The 23,103-nt window shown below is 40.9% G+C and overlaps 1 protein-coding gene across 2 annotated transcripts in view; it reads left to right on the plus strand.

Moving 5' to 3' along the window:
* The first annotated feature begins 5,870 nt into the window (after positions 1 to 5,870).
* Positions 5,871 to 23,103, plus strand: part of mon2 (MON2 homolog, regulator of endosome-to-Golgi trafficking) — a 62,802-nt gene continuing 45,569 nt past the window's right edge. For both annotated transcript variants that reach the window (XM_078167688.1, XM_078167689.1), the window contains exons 1-3: positions 5,871 to 6,356; positions 17,723 to 17,786; positions 21,858 to 21,985. In XM_078167688.1, coding sequence (XP_078023814.1) covers positions 6,249 to 6,356; positions 17,723 to 17,786; positions 21,858 to 21,985 — 300 coding nt within the window. In that variant the 5' untranslated portion in view covers positions 5,871 to 6,248. The remainder of the gene's footprint in view (positions 6,357 to 17,722; positions 17,787 to 21,857; positions 21,986 to 23,103) is intronic.

A 23,103-nucleotide genomic window follows, 5' to 3' on the forward strand; every position in this document is an offset into this window, starting at 1 on the left:
AACCTGCATGTCTTTGGACTGTGGGAGGAAGCCGGAGTACCTGGAGAAAACCCACGCTGACATGGGGAGAACATGCAAACTCCACACAGAAGGGCTCCCCCACCCTGGGGTTCGAACCAGTAACTCTCTTGCTGTGAGGCAACATTGCTAACCACTGCACCACCAAAAACCACCGTGTTCATTATTCAATGCATGAATGATATTAAATTAGTTTTTGGGTCAATTTTGATGATCAACAAAGAAATATTATAAATTTCAGTAATGTAATCCTCATTTAGAATAAAATCTATTTTGCTATCAGATAATTTATGATGTTATGGTGTACACAAGATAATGTGCTGTCTTCAAAAATGTTTTGCATTACATCATTTTGCATTTAAAGGAACACATTACTAAACTGCAACATGTACGACAAAGTAAAATGAATATATTTTAATATTAAGGACAGTTGAGATGTAATTGATTAACACCTCATACTCGACTTGAAGATGTGGTACGTGTTGAGTTAGTTTAGTGGACATTCCATAATTCCACTATAACATATTGGCAGTGATTATGGTAAAGAATACAGAACATGTAACACATTGTAATACAGAGAATTCAATGTAGTATACACAATGTGTAAGGCCCATATGTCAAGACTGGAAGTAAAAACAGTGGTTTGCTGTTCATTAGTCGCATATTATATAATTTATTGTATTTCTTCATTCAAAAGCATTATCTACTGACCTTTGACAGCATTGTGTGTCTTGCTGATGCTAGTCTAGTGTACAAAGTGATTAATGATCTGGCTGCTCCTCCTTTAAAAGAGTTCATACCCCTGCGCTCAGACAATGAGAGGACATCTAGGACGACCAACAGAGTGTTGAGAGAGTTTTGCAACTGTGCCAAACAGCACAGATCTACTGAGTTTGGTCGATCAGTCTTCTCTGATAGAGCTACAAACTGTAGTGGAAATCAGTCCTAAGTGAGATAAGACAGCAACAGCTTTGTTGGTTTTAAATTTAAGATGAAATCATGGCTAAAATCTATGGAAGCGTATTGCATTCACTTGACAAATAAAAAAAGCCCTGTTTTTCTTAGTAATGTTTTCTGTTTTTCTGAGTAATTTATTAATTTTTCTGTTTTTTGGTGTATTTTTTTTCTGTTTTTCTGAGTAATATTTTCTGTTTTTCTGAGTATTTTTTTCCCTGTTTTTCTGAGTAATATTTTCTGTTTTTCTGAGTATTTTTTTCCCTGTTTTTCGTGGTAATTTTTTTCTGTTTTTTGTGATAATTTTTTTTCCTGAACGAGGAGACAAGATACTTAAAAATCTCGCAAGAAGCTCCCACCTGGCACCTGCAAGTGACCCCTGCATCCGTGGTGACTCCTGCTCATGGATGTATTTTGCATCTGTGCTCCTGCTCCTAGACAATTTCAGTTACGGGATCAATAAGGGTAAGGCACGTAATTAGTTACACACAGGGTATGATAATGATAAAGCTATGTTTTTGATTGCATATTACTCCGAAAAACAAAAAAAATTACTCAGAAAGACAGGGCTTTTTTTATTTGTCAAGTGAATGCAATAAACTTTCGTAAAAATCGACCCAATCATGTACCCATCACACATGAACTCAAACACTTGATCTTAAATTATGAAATCTTGTTATATCTTGTAGTTGTACTCATATTGCTGTTGTTTTTGTTGCAATGATTTGATGTTGTGTTGTCTTGCTATTGTTATTGCTGATGCAGTTGTGTCATGTTCTATTTTGTAGTTGTGTTTTTTATATAATAGTGTCTTTTAGCAGAGAAATTATTCTCTGTTTCCTGCCCAGGGACTACAGATGATGTAGGTTTAGCTAAGTAGCTGTGCAATGTCCCTATTAAATTAACAAATAAATAATCTAACTCGCAAAATGTCACCTACTGTGCAACTTTAATAGATTTCTCATGCTGTTTCACAGAAGTCAACACAATGTGTGAATCATATAGATATAATCTTTAAAAAGTCCATCACACCAGTTATAAATAAACTTAAAGAAACAGTGTGTAGTAACATGAAGTGGTGAGGATTGTGAATTGCAACCTGCTGAGACTTCTCCTGGTTAGATTTCCTTCAGTGTTCAATGTTCAGGAGGTTTTTACCAGGAGCTCCAAAGCAAACAGGCCAGGTGACTTAAACCTGTAAAAACACTGGATGAAGCAGTGTCATGTTAAAATAAATCATAGCTTTTCTGTCACTCTCGTGCAGATAAGCTTCAAACTACACTGGCCAGTGTGAAAACACAAATGGCCCTATCTAGAGCAAGTATTTGGTTTGTCCATTCTGGGCTACTGTAGAAACATGATGGTGCAACACTGTAATCTCTGAAGAAGAGAACCAGTTTCTTATTTGCAGGTAACATACTTACTATATTAAATTCATTTTTTTTGGCCAATATATCCACTTGAATGCTACACACTGGACGTTTAAAGACATCTGTCACTTTAATTTCAGCTTCAAGTTCATGTCATTTCCCATCTGTGGAATGCATAAAGTTCTTTTTATATAAAAATCCACAGGCTGTACTTTTATGGGTAATCCACTTCCCTGTCCCTTACACTTTCATATCAGCAGGCTGGTTTTGATGTCATTTCACATCAGCAGGATTCTGGAATAAAGAAAAACAACTGTTTACCAACAAACACATACAAAAAAATCTGAATGTCTTGTACAAGAGGAGAGGTTATTTATAGTCGGTGACGCTGGGGGAATAGAGTGACTTACACAAATCAGCTTTATGCTGTCATTTCCTCACATCTCAAAGTGAAATCTCCAGACATGCTTGATGTATTCTCTTTGAATGTTTTGACAAGAGTCAGAGTGTGGTGCACAAGAAAGTTAACATCTCAATTTGACATTACGTGAAGTGTTATGACCAGAGTTGAGAGGTTTTGGTTGCAGTGCAGCTCTGAGCATCTGAGCATCTGAGAATTGATGATTTAACGTGTCAAACTGTTTCAGGTTCATAATTCTAAAGTGCTACAATCAGAAAAGTAAAGTTCATGAATGTGTGCGTAATTTGATTTAAAGGTAACGCTAGGATTCAGAACCCACAGATCAACCATGTTCTAATCAGAAATTTTGCGTCATTGTACTTCATTCAGCCAACTAATCTGAAAGAAACTCTACTTCACCTACAAAAGCACTGCCACTCTCTTGTTGCTGCTCTTTCTTTTGTTTGTTGTTTTCCCTTTCATCACAATTCAAAAGGATTTAAGGAGGTGTGGAAGTTTGTTCTGCAGCTCCCTCAGGATAAGAGCTGTTTCAGCAAGACAACACAAAACTCCAGCAGCCTAAAAAGAACAGAAAGCAATGGGCGGAGGGTTTCTTGTGAGATGAGCAGCTCCTACGAGTTGAATACTGTTGAAAGACTGACTTGTTTCATGGCTGTTTTAAGATTACAAAGAAAACGGAATGATTAACACATTTTCTTTTGATAAATGTTGGGTGAAAAAGAAAGAACAGAATTCAGAGCCAGGACAAAAAAAGAACCAGAAAGTTGGTACAGTCTGTTTACTGTTATGGCACAATGGAGACCTGCCTCTGTGCATAGGCAGGTAGTATGTGGGCTCCTTCTGGTTGTCACTGTGCAGCCTCAGGGAATGGATGCTCCTGTTTATATCTGCACATATCGTTTTTTTCAGACTCACAAACAATATCCATGCTGACTGTTGCTCCTACCTTGGTTTAATGCATCTCAATGCTTACAGCAAGCCTTCTACCTAATGATTTCACTTAAAACAAATACCTGTAAGGGTACATGGTAAGTTTTGAATATCAGTTGTATAATTAATAGATAATTTACCTAAGTAAAAGGAGCTAGAACACAGTGTATAAAAACAACATGACAAGTAAGAGTCCTGTATTCACAGTTTTATTTCATAAAAAGCACAGACGTACCGCCATCAACAACTATACTTAAGCTATCAAAAGTAAGAGTAGTCATGATGCAGAAGAATGGCCACTGTCAGTGTTATATTATTACATCTATTATTACTGAATTAATACGGACTTGGAGAAGGCTTATGACTGTGTTTCTCTGGGAGTCTTGTGAGGGGCACTGCTGGATTATGGGGTACTGGGTCATTGAGACGAGCCATCCAGTCCCTGTATGACCAAAGTTAGAGCTGCGTCCACATACTTGGCCAGGGTTGTCCCTTGTTACTGATCCTCTTTGAGATATCCATGGATAGGATCTCGAGGCGCAGCAGGGTGGTGGAAGGGGTCTGGTTTGGGAACCTCAGAACTGGATCTCTACTTTTGCAGATGATGTGGTTCTGTTGGCGTCATCACTCTGTGATCTCTAGCGTGCACTGGGGCGGTTTGCAGCTGAGTGTGAAGTGGTCAGGATGAGAGTCAGCACCTCCATATCTATGGCCATGGTTCTCTGCTGGAAACTGGTGCATTGGGAGAGAGTTACTGCCTCAAGTGAGGGAGTTCAAGTATTTCAGGGTCTTGTTCACAAGTGAGGGTAGAATGGAGCGTGAGATGGATTGCCGCTGTACTGGACTGTTGTGGTGAAGAAGGAGCTGAGCAGAAAGGGGAAGCTTTTGATTCACTGGTCCATCTACGTCCCATTCCTCACCTATGGTCATGAGCTCTGGGTAATGACTGAAATAATGAGATTGTGGATACAAGTGCCCGAAATGAGAGCTGCTGCTCCTTTGTGTCAAAAGGGGTCAGTTGAGGTGGTTCATGCATCTGATCAGGATCCTCCTGTGCCTCCCGTTAGGTTTTCCAGGCATGTCCCACTGGTAGGAGGCCCTGAGGCAGACAGAACACGCTAGAGGGATTATTTATCTCATCTGGCCTGGGAACACGTTGGGGTCCCCCAGGAGGAGCTGGAAAGTGATTTTGGGGAGAGGGACGTCTGGGGTGCTTTGCTTGGCCTGCTGCCCCCGTGAGAGATAAGTGGACAAATGGTTTAATATACTGATGCATAAACATGTAAGCAGCATTTCAGTGTTGTAGCTGCTTAAGTTAAATTTTAACCAGGCTACTTTATATATTGTTGGGCCGTTTAACCTTAAAAAAATCCTTCTATTTTATAAATAATTTATGTGTTTTGGGATACAGATAGAATACATACATACATACACTGACAGATAGATGTACTTTGCTGATCCCAAACTGGGGGATAAAGGCTTTGCAGGGGAGCAGTAAAAAGACAGTAATACACATATCACACTAATATCTATACAATACAAAGAAAATAAAAAGTATAATGTAATAAACAGTAAAATAAGATAAGATATACTTTATTGATCCCCTAGGGGGGAAAATTCAAGTATCACAGCAGCACAAGACTAAATCAAAGGACATTAAATACAATAAGATTAAAGAGAACAAATAGAATGTAAAAATTAAAGATAATAATAGATAAAAAAAAGATAAAATAAAATTGCTACATCAGATGAATAAATCAAGGATCTGTGTATACATTAAAGAAATGTTCAAATTTTCAGTTTTAGTTTTAAGAATGCGGTGAGGTAGAGTGGGTGAAAAAGAAGTGCAAATTCGCAATGTGCAAATTTATTAAAGAGCAAAACAGAGTGGAGTGTGGTTGGGACAGAAAACTATAAAGCTGACCGTTGCCTGTCCTTGTGAATATAAATACTACATCCCACCACTGGATAATTAATACAGTTTAAAAAGCAGCTGTGTGTAAAAGTCCTGCTGCAGCTTCTTCCCCAGCCTTTGGGCGGTGTATGTCGACATGTACTGCAGACGTGGCCTGTCGCTGTCGGGCTGTATCAGGCTCGCCCAGCAGGGGTCGCTGTAGTCAATACCCTGAGTCGGTCACTGTTTACGGAAGTCCAAGTGACGTGTCACTGTCCAGCGAAGCATTGTGGGAAGGAAAGTGGAGCTGACGGCCGCTGATGGCAGACTGCTCAATTTGACGAATATCTTCGATAACTGAGCAGCGTTAGGAGACAGCTATACAGGGGAACGATGCTGTTTCACGGAGCTAGTGTCCACGGGCTGTGAAGAAGAAGAACATATGCCGGTGTCATCGCTGCTCTCCTGCGCAGGGGCGCTCGAAGCACAGAAGTGGGATACTGTGTCAATGGACCGCGGCGTTTTTATTTTCTTTCCCAAGGCAGCCGAATAAAGTAGCGACGGATTATATCCCCGCTGTGGATGGGTGGGGGGCGACTGCGCTCCCGCATTCCTTATCGTGTGAAGTTTCGTGAGATATCTGTCGAAGACGCCGTCAAAGATGTCGACCAGCAGTCCCGAAGCGGTGAAGAAATTGCTGGAGAACATGCAGACGGACCTGCGGTCCCTGTCCATGGAGTGCAAGAAGAAATTCCCTCCTGTCAAAGAGGTTAGCCGGCTAGTTAGCTTCACTCAGTCGTTACCCTGGTGTTCAGCAGCATGTCTCATGTGTGGATATGATGCTATATTCTCAATAATTTACATTTCACTGTACATATTTGCCTTTTTGAGCCCGTTCCCCCACCGTACTGGGCCTTTACTCTGCTGTGGGACGTGGACAGTGAGTTTCCTCGTACTGTACGGGTAAATTAAAAGTTGTGTCAACTGTTGGGCCTTCCTGCAAACCAGGCGTTCAATTAAAGGATTATACAGGTGTTTAAAATGGCCTGTGTCACATATGTGGTCAATATGGCTAATGTGAAGCATGCCCATAGTGCATAATGTTGAGTGTCTGCCTTTTTAAAGTTATAGTTCACCTAGTAGTTTTAATCCCCACTTAATGTGGTGCTGTAAAGGCCTGTCACATTATTGTCCAGCCATGGAAACATGGAGAAAACCGTAAAACTTCTGTTAAAAGCTTCGTCCCATTTAAATGCTTAGTTCCTTTTACATGCCCAATGTGGCTGCACATTTTGACACTGTCTCAATTAGAAGCCTGGTCTGGTTGCCAAGCATAATTTTTGTTACAGAAGTTCTTCGAATATATAACCAGGTTGTTTGCTACCTTTGAGCTAGATCTAATTAATGATTCATATCTGATACCTTATCTGAAGCCCAGTTTTTATACAAGTGATACTCATACTTGTTGACATAATTTGTATTTCCCATCTTTGCTGAACAACAGTGTTGTATTGAAGGAATTAAAGGCCTGCCCCAGATAAATTTAAGCAGATAATAGCCTGGGCTTTTAATTAAAGTTTTACTTTATGTCCCCCATATATGATCTTTTGCTAAAATGTCAATCTATCTAAGCTACACACACACATTTCCTCATTTGTGCACCATAAAATCTTTGAATTACCCTAAATAACTGTGACATTGCCTCCAGATATGCTGCTCCCATTTTCCAAAGCTTTGAGCGCTTTAGAATGTCCTTTCAGCCCTGTTATATGTGAGAAACCTGGGATGTATATCTCAGTGACTCCACTACTAAACTCAAAACACTTAGCTCGGCTATTTAAATACCACTAGTGAGGACATGCTTTCTGTGATTTCTGATAACCACCCACTTTGACTTTGATACCAGAGCAATGGAGCATTATTGAGTGAACAATACCTAGGTGAGCTATTTTTCAGCCATGTGTTTTGTTTTTGATAAGTGTCATGGAAGATCCCTGTTTGGCCCGTCTAGGATGTCACACTGCAAGTTGGTTTCACAAACAAGCTCGCCAGTGTTGACACAGTCAGGGACCGTTTCATATAAGTGTTTTGTTTTTCATATTCCTTGGAAGGACTTACTGTTTGCGGCTGGCTGCTGACTGGCGTCGTTGTGTAGCAGTGCTGCTGACATCATGGCTTAGTTTAGGAACAGAGTAGTACAAGGAGGTGCAGCGTCAGAGCCTTATACAGTGCATGTGTATTGTTAGATTCAGATGGAGAACAGTCAGACCAGTTTTATGACTCCATTGTGACAACACAGCCATCTTTATAATATGTCCAGTAGTCCAGAGGGCAGGGTCAGAGTTCCTTTACATCTGTGCTGCATTTTCTTTTGAACCTTAATTTAATGGATAAAAGGTAAACACAGAAATTTGAGGCTGGAAAACACAACCTCCTTTCACTGTCCATCATGGTTTGACTGTGTGAACATATAGAAGCTATTCTATTATTTACCGGTCACTGAAATGCACACAGAGAGCAGCTAGTGTTTGCCAGTGTTATGTGATTTAAGTGACACCATCTCAGTCAGATCCTCTTTACCTTAACACCCTTTAATTCCCAGGTTTTAGCAAGCTCACTGTTTGCTTGCATATGCAACAGTGCTCACAGAGGTCATTAGATGAAATGCTGTACTGTACCTATGGGGCTTTTGAGGCCAAGGAAATCTTCGTCAGCCGGCCCAGCGGGGCAATACATATCAGGATATGTTGGCTTAGTTTGTTTTCCCTCAGGTCTCACCTTGGTTAAAGACAACATTACAGTAGAGAGAGCAAAACAGTCCAGCAAGTGCTTTCAGTTCATATGTCTCAGTCATTGCACACAGCACACATCTGGTCTCACATCTCTGGCTGCTCGCTGGCCCTTGCCTAGGGGCTTTGTGAAGCATCTTCTTTAATATTGATTTGTCACCACCCATGTTTCTTGGTTCTTATCAACATCTTTCCCTCGGGGATCGCAGCAGTGCAGGGGAGCCACTTTGATGCTGCCCACAACCTGAGCTCACTCACGCTCGGCTTGATAGTGTTGTGATTGGAACAACCTTTTCCAATTTGAGCCGTCGTGGTTATATTTGCAGAGATGTTATTGTGCCACAAACTAGCTGTGTAGCGGTGGCTGTGGTTGTGAATTCAAATTGTTAGCGTGCCTGTTGGAGCACACAAATGTAGTCCTCGCTCTGTCCGTTCTTGGACTGTGATTACTTTTCAAGAATTTCATTTTTTTCAACAGAGCTCTGCATTTGCTGCTCAGACATTTTAAGTGAATTACTGTCATGTAATAAGTGTTGCATCCTTACTACAAAAAGACCGAGGCCCTGGCCCATGTACATTCCAGTTCCTCCCCCATTTCCCAATCCATCTCCCACAGAGCCATTGTGCCACAGCCAGTGGTTTTCCAGGGTTAATAGGAGCCAAGAAGAGTCCCATTGATTTCCCTGCATCATAGCATCACACTCAGAAGCTCTGTTTCACTGAGCAGCAGTCAGTGAAACCACCAAGACTTTGCTGTTTGTGTTATGATTGCTTTTGCCCAGGTGTAAAAAGAAACCATCAAGCAGTCAGCCCTCAGCTCTCTCAGTGGATCAGTCAGGTGCTGTCAGCTGCATGTGGCTCACAGTGAAAAGTGACTGCTTGTCTTGGGAAAACCTGCAGAATTAATGAAAGCATTATGGGCAACCTTTGTGTGGCTCGCTTAGCACAACTCATTTGTCAGACAGGTCATGTAGGCTGTACAGAGATGAAGCCGAGAGCAACATGGAGTGAGGATTTGGTGAACTGACACTATTACACTGAAACTCTGACTGAATAAGCCCCTTTTCATAATATGCCAAGTCAGTTCCAGAAAACTGCTGAGTTTATAGACTCACAGCATGTTTCTGAGGAAGTCGATCTGTGATGAGCTTCACTAATGTTGCTTTTCAAAGAAATGAGCTGGCACTCAGACGTGGGTCAGTTCCGCTTTGAGGATCTCCTCACAAAAAAGGCCCCGGAGAAGAACTGAGAGTACTGAGCACTTACTGATACGGTCTGGTTCTGACATCGTTTGTGCAGCAGAAAGCAGTGTTTAATGCCCTGTTTCTACTCAATATTGAGATTTTAAAATAATTTTTGTCCAGGATTGTACAATGCTGTATCGGTCCCTCTGCAGTCACAGTACATTTTCTTAAATGTTTGCATCTATACAATTCTAAGATATTAGCATACTTAATATACTGTACATCATTACATGATTAGATTTACTGTTAAATATCCACTGTGCTGCACTGTAGGGCTGAACAATTTTTAGAATTATATCTAATTGCGATTATTTTGACTGACATTGCGATTGCTGTATGATTTGCAGCATTAGAGGGAAGGATAATTTCGACGTCATTGTTGTCACTTTTATTGATAAACATATTAAAATGATTATGGTGTGATTTTCGCGGTGATCTGTACCAGATTTTGGTATCAAATACCAAAAACAGTGCTTTTTCAGTTGGTTTTATAAATATAAACAAATCCCCTTTCACCATTTTAATAAATTATGCCAGACGTCTCAAAATTGGATAGGTATAATTTATTTTTGTCTTATCACAAGCAGCCCTAAAATAGTCAAGAACTGCAACAATTTATCCATTCGTTGGTCAACTATTGAATTTACTGACTAACTTGACAATAGATTAATCGAGTTTCTTAAATGTGAATTTTTTTTCCTGTTTTCTTTACTCCTCTATTCTAGTAAACTGAATATCTTTGGGTTGCAGAAAAAACAAGATATTTAAAGATGCTATTGTGGGCTTTGGGAAACACCATTTTCTGACCTTTTTATAAACCGAATGACCAATCGTGAAAATACTTGATGGATCAATCGACAGCCTTAAAATAGTCTAAAAACACAAAGTTATCTAGGTCAAGAAATGTCAGATTAAATCTCAAGAAGCTGACCAAGCATGTAACGCCAACTTTCTACTTTTGACATCCTGCTACAGAGTAGTGCTGCACGATTTGGTAAAAATGTGCGATTGCGATTATGGTGGACAATATCGCGATTTGCGATTGCAATTACAATATAATTACAATAAAATGTAATAAATAAATGGTATCATGAGTCTTTTTGCTTGATTCAGTGTTTCTCCTACATTATATTAGGGGGGCACTGACCTGACATAGTTTTTGTTATGGACAGACAGTGAGTCAATGACCATCAACGGACTGAGCACAGTCAAACATGCTGCTCACACAGCAGCGCAGCACGGCACTGTACACACAGCGGAGCGAGCATATGTTGCGTTCAGGCGTTGTCACGTAAATGACAAATTCCAGCGTCATAGCACAACACAGCAGCATGTCAAGTGGGCCGAAACCAAAAATTTTTCATTTGTTATGGAGTCCATGATTTCCCTGTGACACTTAAAAATGTTTGCTTAACTGTGCTTGGATGTTGTTTTATGAGGCTCTGGCGGCTTTCAGTTGTCTCATTGTCTTTGACGTTACGCGGCTTGGCTTTCTCTCGCATGCACTCTTCCTACTTTTCCCTGTGCTGTGCTGTCTCAAGTGTTGTCATAGACTGGTCGTGTTGTCGCGGGACGTGGCGACTTTAACTTATAAACTTTTACACAGCACATCTTTCAGGTACGGCGACGTTGGACAGAAAGACGTGCTGTGTTAAAGTTTAAAAGTTGAAGTCCCCACGTCCCGTCTCGAGTGCTGATATAGATTGGTCGTGTTGCCGCGGGACGTGGCGACTTTAACTTGTACACTTAAACAGCACGTCTTTCTGTTCAGCGTCACCGTACCTGAATCCAAAGTATCGCCATGTAACAGACGTTTTTTTCGCCACCAACTCGGCCTGTTAATGGTCGAGCTCATGCTCTTCTTCAGTGTCTGTGTTGGTCACTGCTGCACGCTGGCTGCACGCACCAGGATAGCTTGTGGGCGTGATGTCAACAAACTCCACACACTACAGGAAAGACAGTCTCGTTCACAGGCACACACGTTAACATTTATTTAGCCTACATTAAATCGCAAATCGCAGCCTTTTATGCAGTTACGTAATCGCACAGCCTGACATCGCAATTGCGATTGCGATTAGATTAATTGTGCAGCACTACTACAGAGCGATCAGCAACCTCCAGGGCTGAAAAATAAAGCTAGTGCAGCAGTGTCAAAAACTGCAGTTCTTTGAATGGCCACTTGAGGCTGGCTCCAAAAGCGAGTCAATCCCCATAGACCCCATGTTGAACTTAATAGCAGAAATAAACATGTTAACAGTCAGGCTATTTTTATATAACTCAACAGTAAAAGGCTGAACTTAACACATATCTAAGGGCGAGGCTGCGTAAGTGACAGGCTGTCAGTGAGGTCTCACTACAGACTGTGAGTCAGATCCACCCCTCGCTCCTCCACAGCTCCAACCTCTAGTCCACATATGCTCACTTTTGGCTTAAAAAGATCAATGCAAGGGCTGAAAATGCTGATCTGAAAGCTTCAAAACAGAAGTCCACAAACATATGGGTGACTTTACAGTACCCATGTCCATTATCTTATACAGTTTATGCTACAGACACGTTTTGGGTGATTCTGAGAAAGTTAAGGTTTGATACCCAGTCCTAGTAAACCTCCTGCAAGCCACCTTAAAGATGCTTTTGGATTTTAAGGTAGATAAAAGCATCTGCAGCCACCATGAGGCCTTGACAACTTGCCAGTGGCAGAAAGTTATTGGTTATGGGGCTGTTATGCTAACAAATTAAATCTGTATTACTGAATTTTACTATCCAGCACAGTTATACTGTAGACACCATCTACCTCAGCATATAGACACAAGCTCCATGAACAGGTTTTAATTTTTCAGAAAGACTGATAGAGGAAATCCTCCATAGCATAACCCATGGATAGGGCTGGAATTTCTGCTTCTTGTTACAATGACATCATCAAGCTATTGGTATTTCCCTCCACATGTTGGTGACCTCATAATGCTGACAGTTCTCAGAGGGAAGCGAAGTCTACCAGAGAAAGCTTTAACAGCACTTTCTTCGAGGAAGTGGGTGGAAAAATATGTTAACATGCAGAAAGAGAGATTTCACTGTTTGTTAAGACAGCCTTGGACTCCACCAAGCATCTAGTGGGCCGAAAAGATTGCGGAGATTGACAAGGTTTTGTGCACAAAAAAACGTTACCCTTTTTCACATGCAGGGATTTATTGTCACTGGTTCCCAGATGGGTCCACTCGAGGCTGCACAAAGGAAACCCACACAATCTGCTTCTAATTAGAGGCATTCATTGGTTCTCTGGTTCTATCTGGCTGACTCACTGATTCTACAATAGAGGAAGGAAACATCTTTTTGAGGAGTTGTGCAGTGGACAGATGAGATTATTCAAGATTATTTTTCAAGGTGCACTTTTGTAACTAATCAGCAGCAGCCTCTTGTTAAATGTAAACCATAACAGCTACTATTAACATGCACCAACATCCTTTGGGGCCAAAAATCTGGTATAATACCTTCAGTACTTCCTCCTGTCTTGTCAGAGTGGTCTCATTTTTGAACATACATGCCCACTTTGGCAAAGTCGGGCCTTTTGGTAAGAACAAAGAAAGCTCTTGTATTTGAAGGGGACTAAAATCCTACTTATAACTTGGCGATTGGAGAAAACATGCTCCTCTTTCTCACTGCCCTTGGGCCACAGGCTGCAGAATATCTCAGTGACTCATTTCAGTTGACTAGATTGATGACTGTGCCACAGTATGCTAGGTTATGTTGTGGTGTATAGGCGTTGAAACACAGGTTCACGTGTGTGAATACATCTGAAAGCCAGCTGCTTCTGAAGGAAAATGCTTTTTGGGCTTCAACTTAGTTATTTTCATTATCAGTGATTCTGTCTTTCATGATTGATTGATAATTGTTTAGTCTAAGAAAATGGTGAAATATGTCCATCATAGGTTCCTATAGCTGTAAGCGATGTCTTAAAATAATAATGATTTAATTTACAATGATATAAAATTGACAAAAGCAGCTAATTCTTATATTTTTAGATGCTGCAAAATAAACAGCAAGTTAACATTTCAGCATTTTTCCTCACTAAATGTCTGTAATTAAAAAGAATTACTAATTTAATTCAATAAAATGAATCAAATATCAAAATTGTTGACTATTAATTTTGTAGTAGACGATTGCTGCAGCCTGAAACAGACCACAGTTGTAACCCAGGTCTAATTTTAAATGACCAGTACACAGCCAGAGAAAACATTGCCTGAGCTTTTATTATAAAGCTGGAAATATCATGAGCTGCTTATTTTTTTAAGGCCTCACCACTATCCCAAAATATGCTGCTGTGGCACTTGTCTGTTCAGTTATCCCTTGTAGCTGCAGTATATTATACTCTCAGCCTCTGAGAATATCAGGAGTAGCCACAGTGTGTGGTTGTAATTATTTGGGCCTAAAAAAGCTCTGCGTTCTCCTCACTGCCCTGTAAAGACCTCCGGCTCTGTTTGAGGAACAAAGGAGACGAGGGAGACTAGCATTTTTTTGAAGATTAACTTTTTAAGGAGCTGTATGGTAATAGGCCAGCTCAGTTTGTATAAGTGGCCCAACCCACTAACCAGTGGTTGCTTGGTAACCAACTGTTGAGCAGGTTATGAATTGTTGTTGCCTTTCACAGTGGCTCGACCTTGTGGCTGTTCAAATGACATGTTAAATTGATAAAATCATGTCGTCAGCCACATGTTGTGTTACAGACACTCTGATGTAAAGGGCAGGTGCGTTATTTGTTCCCATCAGTGTGTCTAACCACAGTATGACTTGCTTATCATTATTGTAGACACAGAGACTGTGTCTGTAGAATATTTTGCTATTATAATATTTTTACAGTGTTAAAGGGTGAGTTCAGCATTTTTCAACCTGGACCCTATTTTCCCATGTTTTTGTGTGACTAATGGAAACAACAGTTTTTTTAAAAAATTGGTGCAGTATTGAGCGAGATTGACGATGGCAGCAGCAAAACAGGCTGCAATATAACCATGTCCATTTTTGCACTGTGAAATTCATGTCCACTAAAGCCCTGTTTCCACTGAACAGTACAGTACAGTTCAGTTTGGTGGTTTTTCACTGTGAAAAGTTGTGGATGGTACCAATGGAACCATTTCGTACCGTCCCCATTTTTGGTCCCCCCTCTGTTGGGGTACCTAGCACACAGATCTGGTACTCAAAGGTGGAGCTGTGAACACTGCAGTCTGTTGATTGGTCAGTAGAGGACGGTCACTCTGCTCAGGGCTGAGTTGTGGCTGGTTTTGAGGCTCATGTAACCACTGTTCATACCGTGGAGAGTTTTACATATATCCGTAAGCTGTAACTATAAAATGAAATGTTGTTTTGCTGCCTCTCACAGCAGCTGGAGTCGTGAGAAAAACATTTTTTTTTCCACTGGGCTGAGTGCCGGCGACTTTTACGGTGGAGTGTTTACTTGTAATGTTACTCAATACTAGGGCTGCACCCAAATATTCAGATATTCGAATATTCGTTTCTATGGGTAGGTATTCGTTATGAAAATTTGGTATTCGATATTCATTTTTTTTATTTACTTTTTTTTTTTTTAACATATTTTTTTGGTGCTAAATGTAGTTTTTTTGTTGTTGGTAAATGTAGGTTATCAATAAAAATCAAAACTTTTAAAGTGCGTTGTTAAAAATGTGAAAATATAGTATCGCCTACCAACTGAGCTTGTGCGCACGGCACGCTTGAGCGCATCCGTCTGAGGCTGTGGATCAATGCCAAGTTTTACCACTTTATCACTATTCCCTCTAACTTGTAGCTGTTTTTTTGTTATCTTTTGAATTTAATATGAATTATGGAACCGTTTTTGTCAACTTTTGTTTCCCCCATTTTGTACAATAAATTATTGTTTAAAGTTTCAACAAGTTTGAACCCCCCATGAACGAATATTCGAATATTCGTTATAAATTCTGACGAAGGTCCGAATGTTAAAAAATGGTATTCGGGACAGCCCTACTCAATACATGGGTTGATGATGTGAATCCCTCATCACACCTTAAATTTCACTGTGACAAGTTTAACCGTTACTTTACATGCATGTATTCTAATCCTCACTTGGAGAAAGTCATTCCTGTGAGTTTTGGCAACACTAAACCCCTGAGCTTGCCTGAGAAGGACTAAATGCACAAACCCCGCTATTTTTAAATATCCCATGGAGAGAGACTCTCACTGCAGCCGGTTTTATTTTGTTCAGAAAATGTCGGAATGCAGCCTCGTGCTGTGGATGATAAATGTGGTGCGGACTGATAAACTGATAGACTGATAAAAATACAGCTGATACTTGATGGAGCAGTGAGTGACAACAACCCCGCCCACATTTAAGAGTACTGTTTGTGGTGGAAATGCTAGGGCCTAGGTACAGTCTGAAGGGTTACTGTTGGTTCCAAAGGTACCATACTGAAAGTGTTTGGTGGAAAAGGGGCTTAAAAGTGCTTGTTTTTGCCGCTGATATGTTTGACAGCTTATGGAAAGTGTCCCTATAGAGATGGACCTTTTTGTTAATGAGTAAGATCCTTTTTGCTTAAGGAGAAACAACCCCAAAATCCCTATCGTCAATACCACCAGACTCCAAATAATAAAAATGAAACAGTAATTTAATCACCCTAAAACACGCTTCATTTAAAGTCAACAGAAACAAAATGAAACTCACCAAAAACGTCTTTGTTCAACTTGCCACTGTTCCAACAATCACCAGCTCTGGTTTGGTTTGAAAAAACCCTACTTTACTGAGATAGATGTGAAAATATTCTGCCTCTATACACACTAAAAATTGTTTTGCCCATTAGTCACTTAGACACAAAAATATGGGATAATAGGGTGCACGTTGAAAAATACCAAACTTACCCTTCAACCCTTGAAGACATGAAAAGATCACCAAGTGGTCACTTAGATAAGATGTCTTGTTTTCATACTGTATTTCTGTGGCTGCAGAGATTGTAGAATGATGAGACTCCAGTCGTTTGTAACCCATGCATGCTCAGGATGGAGTCAGATCAAGTCAGAGCTGTATGAAAAATGCATCAAGGTAATGTTGGCCCGGTGGCTGTATGTTCAGCTGAGAATGTTGCTGCTACTGCTGACGTCGGTGCTCTGCCAGATGTTGTGATTAAAAGTCATAATATGCAATTTTTCTCCATGGGTTGAAATGATAAATTGATTAAATGCTACAATTTTCTTTTTTTGCAGAGACGTCATACCATCAAGCATAATAAATTGCGTGAAATTAAAAACAGAACAGCACAGTGTGTTGCAGGATGGACTCCCTTTGTATACCATGTGCACATTGCTCAGACTCTGCAGATGCTGGTTACCTCAGCATCAGGCTGCCAGAGGAAAAATGCTCATTGAGATGAATGATAAAGGAGATAAATAATGTTATTACGGGCTGTCAGTCTGCAGAATAGCAGTGCACTTGTTGTCTCAAGGTACAAATTTGCACGTTGCATCTTTGAGACAGGTGATTTGCGGTATGAAAGGTGGTGCTTTGCTATGATTATGACAAAAAATGAGTTATAAGAGAGAGCGATTTGGTAAAGAAGGAGTAAAACTGAGAATAGGTAGAAAGGGTGAGATGGTGGATTGATGGGGAAGAATGCTGGGGACAGGAGCAGCAGAGGTTGGAGAGAAGGAGAGGAGGTCTTGACAGGCTTGTGGTAGCTTGCAGTTGTTGTAGAAAGATAAGAACAGCACCTGCTTTGATTGGTAAATGGCTCAGTATCTCAGACTGACTCACATTTAGTCAGCCTCCATGTCAACCCTTCCTCCTGCCCTTTCTATCTCTTGACATTTCTCCTTCCCCCTCACCATTTCACCCCTGCCAGACACCTCGCTAGGGAAATCACTGTCTACTGGCACATCCCTCTCAAGTTGAAGCCTGTTTTTTAGCAGATTTACCAGCCCTCCTTCTGTCTCTCTGCAGCCAGGCCTTTTCTGTTTCTCCCCCGTGGCCATCATTACAAGAGGTTGTGTCTACCACGGGCAGCACAGCGGTGCTGCACCATCAGCACCTTTTGATACACATTGCATCAAACGTTAACCTAAATGTCAACTCTCTCTTTTTTTCCTCCTAGGCCGCAGAGTCTGGCATTGTGAAGATTAAGACCATTGCAGCCAGGAATACAGACATACTGGCAGGTGAGAAAGTGAGAATGGTGGTGGTGGTGGTGGTTAACCACAACTGAGATATCTAATTACCACTTTGTCAGAGCGTGCGCTTCACTCTGATTTGAAATGATGATTTCCCACAGCTTATTGTATGACTTCAGATTGAATTTGATCACGTTATTAAGATTATTCTTGAAAGTATTTCTGCCAGAAAGCCCTCTCTGGAATAAATATTTTCATTTTAACCCAAACCATCATCTTCCTCATGAAACTTCTATCTTAAAGCCCTGAAGACAAAACGTCTCCCAACAGCCATAAAACACAGATTAACAACAGCATTGTTTAACAAAAGTATCACATTCAGCTCAGTAAGAAGTGTCAAGGCTCAACAGTTGTTTGTTGCTAGTCACACATTATCAGCTCATGCATGTTTACATTGCATAAATTAGACTAGCGGCAAGCAGACTTTTTTGTCTCTTCTCATAGTTTAACAGATTACATTTAATGTTGTTATTTTTCTTACTCACCGTTGGTTTATGTCGCTGCATCTCCCGACAGAACAGCACGGTTGAGTTTTAGTCTGCGCGCATGTTTTGTCAGACTGACATTGTTGAAACAGAGAAGCTAATGATAAAGTTAACGGAGTGAGATGCACGGCCAGGCAGGTAACGTTACGTCGTGTTTTATCTCGTAACATCATTGTTTACATACGCTATGAGCTCTGTCTGTTGACCTGTATTTTTTCGAAATCCAAAATATTTCCACACAGCTGATTTATGCCGGAGTAAATGACGTTATCATCATCGCCTTTCTCTCGGCTGCTTGCCATCTGCCTGCTGCTGTTTGACGATGACGCAGGCCTTCAAAATAAGAGCGTATGCTAAAGCTGATGATATACATTGGTGTTTTCACTTTGCATTGATGATACTGGATGACTGATCATTGAATCGATCCCTATTGGACAACATGTCTCCACTTACTTCCACTGTATAAAAATGAAGCCAAAATATCCTGCAGTAGCCATTTCCACCTTATCCAGTTCCAGCCATAGACTGTATAAAAATATGGACGTAGTCACCGTGAGGTCACCCACTGGTTTCTTAGGAGCGTTTGAAGCTCAAAGTAGGCGGCTCTGGCCGTTGGCATCTTGGCAGTGTCTGACTCCGCCTAGTCTGAGTGGGCGGAAGTTCGCTGCATAGATCAGCCTCTCATTGGGCGGAACGAGCCACCCGCTGAAGTCCCGCCCTACCACCTCCGGTTGTGTAGCAGTTTTCAACTGTTTTCAACACGCTCTTTACTAACTTTTGCGGTGTTTGATCTTGTGGGGTTGTAGCCATTTTTCTGCCATGGTTCGCGTCCTGTAGGCGATATTTTTGTGGGCGTGTTACACCAAAACTTGTTTCCCCCCGGCAATATTTTTGCAAGCGCACCGTTGCTGTGGCACCATCCAGAACGATTGTGATTGGTTGAAAGAAATACAAGCAGCTGGGGCGTTTTTTTCTCCAATCTTAAAGTGAGAGTCAGCCCAGCCAGACCTTTCTTTTCTTGAGAAAGGTCTGGTGAGCGAGACTAGACTCCGCCCAACTCCCGGCCAATCAAAAATGGGCAAAGAGCAGCTAAGGCTAACAAGCTAGGCTAACAAGCTACGCTACTTTGGATAGCCCTGTGGTGTTGGCTTCTCCCGCTCATGCTCCCGCTTGGTGCCAGCTCCCTCACGAAACAAAATATCCAAAAGGCACAAACACTGCTGAGAGGTCAGGTTCAGTGACTTGCGAATTAGCTGAGATTACGCCTAGCAGACAGCCAGCGGCTAGTTAGCCACCTGTGATGGCGCCACCTGTCACTCAAAGTGACCACACCCTTAATTATGTGCAACTTTAAGCCTTAATAAAATTTAAACAGATGAGTTATAAAAAAATTCACCCCCCATACTGTTGTCATGAGGGGGGAAATTAGCCAGAGAGACCAAAACCGTTTTTTGAACCAGGCTGTAAACATGTTTATTTCTGCTGTAAAGTTGAGCATTTTAACATGGAGGTCTATGGGGATTGACTCGCTTTTGGAGCCTGCCTCAAGTGGCCATTCAACAAACTGTTTTTGGCACTTCCGCATTGGCTTCACTTGTCATCCCTGGAGGTTGCCGCTTGGTTCCAGCTGATAGAGTTGTCCGACCAATTGCAAGCAGCGCCATTGGTTGTAAGCACACCAATATGCACACAGGGCTGAAATTCGTCAGAAAAACGAACACTTGAACATACATCCTCAGCGTGATAAGAACTACCTAAAATGACAGAAACGGTCTTTGGGAAAAATCTATTTGATGAGTACTTTGAGTTTTTAGTTTGGCATTTGGCCCATGTTCCATCCACTAACATGGAGGGGACAGGGTCTATGACCTGTACTGCAGCCAGCCACTGGGGAGCAATCAAGCTGTTTTGGCTTCACTTTTGGGAGCTGTCATGTCATCAATCTTTATATACAGTCTATGGTGTACATGTACAAGGAATTCGACTGTGGGTTTTTTGCATTGCTCTCAATGCAATCACACATAAAAGACATAACAGCAAAGAACAAGGAGAGTGAAACTGGACAAATAATGGTAAAACAGGACTGTTATGTACATTATTATGTACACTATGTAATAGTTATGTAAGCATGTGAAAGCTCTTTATATAAATATTATAGTGCAAACAAACAAATGCTATGATAAGAAACAAGTATGTATGGACTGGATAATTATGTCCAGTATTTGCATGTACACATGTTTATATATTGTCATGCAGCATGCAGGATTTATATTGAAAGTGACTTTTTTTACAGTGTAAATGTTGATTCAATGGTACTGTCCCATATTAGTTAAGAATACAAGCAAACAATAGCGTTAATGTTTTTATTTTCACATGGCATGTTTTTTTACGTTTGGGTTTTGCATACAAGACATCCAGAAGAATGTCATCCACTAGTGTTTTTAAATTTATCTTTTATTAATTTGGTCTGTGGCAAGTCATGTGCAGGGTCCTGTCAGCACATGACCTTTGATTCCTCCAAAAATATGTCATAATTGTTTCCCACCCAGCGCACTGTAAGATAAATAAGAGCAGTGCTCATCCCTCAGCTTTGTATGTAAATTGCCAAGATTGATTCTGTTTAGCTGACTAGACACCTGCATGTTCTGAATTCACTACAAAGCACTTTCAAAAGCGTCTGGTCTCTCGAATACTTCAATAGGGAATTGTTTCCGTGCTGTCTTCACAAACACAGTCCAGCTTTTAGTGACAGTTGCAGAGTTGACACATACTCAACATTTTCCGAGTTCCACTGGTGACTGTCCGACTCTGGCCGCCCCTGTGTGAACTGTAAACTGCACGGCAACTCACTGCAGACCGGATCATTTATATTTGTTTCCAGAATGGATTTGTTGGTTGTCACAGCAGCGTAATGAGGTGTTACAAAAAGACTGAATGATGAAACCTGTTGTGCAAGTGTAAATGATGAAGGAAAGTAAATGCAGTGAAGGTGAAAATGATACAGTTGGATGCAAACTGTGAACTTCCTGTTGTGATTAGACAACACAAATGTATCAAGGCCATATTTTCATTCATTAAATTTTTACACGTTGCTGTGAGTGACAATTTGAAATTCCACAAGAACAAAGTACACATATATCTTCAAACTTTGATGGTTGAAAGAAACTGAATTAACATATTTAAAAACGTGTTTTAAACACAACCTTGCATTAATAATTCAGCACAGTGGAGCTTCCTCCTTACACAGTGTCCCTTTCTGTTATTTTATTCTGTAGTTTTGACCATTAAATCTGTGCCTTGGTGAGATAGTTGTTTCCATCCCTTCGTCTGCAGTACCAGTATTTCATATTAAACCATCAAGATTTAATTTGGATGCCTAAAACACCAAGCTGTGATTAATGCAGTGATATTTTATATTGGATTTTGATTAATTTTAAGGCATTATAAATCATTAATTAAAATTTAATGAAGGCATGTTTGTACTTTTCATTTCTCCCTTGAATTTGAAGCACCTGTACAGGTTTCCAAAAAACATACATTGACATTTCTCTTTATCTCTGTCCTTTTCCCGCAGCTCTGAAGGAGAACAGCTCAGAGGTCGTGCAGCCTTTTCTGATGGGCTGTGGCACCAAAGAGCCAAAGATCACCCAGCTGTGTCTGGCTGCCATCCAGAGACTCATGTCCCATGAGGTGGTATCTGAGGTGAGGACCATGAGCTAACCTGACATTTGAAGTGCTGGCATACAGTACAGGCCAAAAGTTTGGACACACCTTCTCATTCAATGCGTTTTCTTTATTTTCATGACTGTTTACATTGTAGATTCTCACTGAAGGCATCAAAACTATGAATGAACACATGTGGAGTTATGTACTTAACAAAAAAAGGTGAAATAACTGAAAACATGTTTTATATTCTAGTTTCTTCAAAATAGCCACCCTTTGCTCTGATTACTGCTTTGCACACTCTTGGCATTCTCTCGATGAGCTTCAAGAGGTAGTCACCTGAAATGGTTTCCACTTCACAGGTGTGCCTTATCAGGGTTAATTAGTGGAATTTCTTGCTTTATCAATGGGGTTGGGACCATCAGTTGTGTTGTGCAGAAGTCAGGTTAATACACAGCCGACAGCCCTATTGGACAACTGTTAAAATTCATATTATGGCAAGAACCAATCAGCTAACTAAAGAAAAATGAGTGGCTATCATTACTTTAAGAAATGAAGGTCAGTCAGTCCGGAAAATTGCAAAAACTTTAAATGTGTCCCCAAGTGGAGTCGCAAAAACCATCAAGCGCTACAACGAAACTGGCACACATGAGGACCGACCCAGGAAAGGAAGACCAAGAGTCACCTCTGCTTCTGAGGATAAGTTCATCCGAGCCACCGGCCTCAGAAATCGCAAGTTAACGGCAGCTCAGATCAGAGACCAGATGAATGCCACACAGAGTTCTAGCAGCAGACCCATCTCTAGAACAACTGTTAAGAGGAAACTGCGCGAATCAGGCCTTCATGGTCAAATAGCTGCTAGGAAACCACTGCTAAGGAGAGGCAACAAGCAGAAGAGATTTGTTTGGGCCAAGAAACACAAGGAATGGACATTAGACCAGTGGAAATCTGTGCTTTGGTCTGATGAGTCCAAATTTGAGATCTTTGGTTCCAACCGCCGTGTCTTTGTGAGACGCAGAAAAGGTGAACGGATGGATTCCACATGCCTGGTTCCCACTGTGAAGCATGGAGGAGGAGGTGTGATGGTGTGGGGGTGTTTTGCTGGTGACACTGTTGGGGATTTATTCAAAATTGAAGGCACACTGAACCAGCATGGC

This window comes from Epinephelus lanceolatus, chromosome 5 (genome assembly GCF_041903045.1).
Source record: "Epinephelus lanceolatus isolate andai-2023 chromosome 5, ASM4190304v1, whole genome shotgun sequence".
NCBI classification, from domain to species: domain Eukaryota; kingdom Metazoa; phylum Chordata; class Actinopteri; order Perciformes; family Serranidae; genus Epinephelus; species Epinephelus lanceolatus.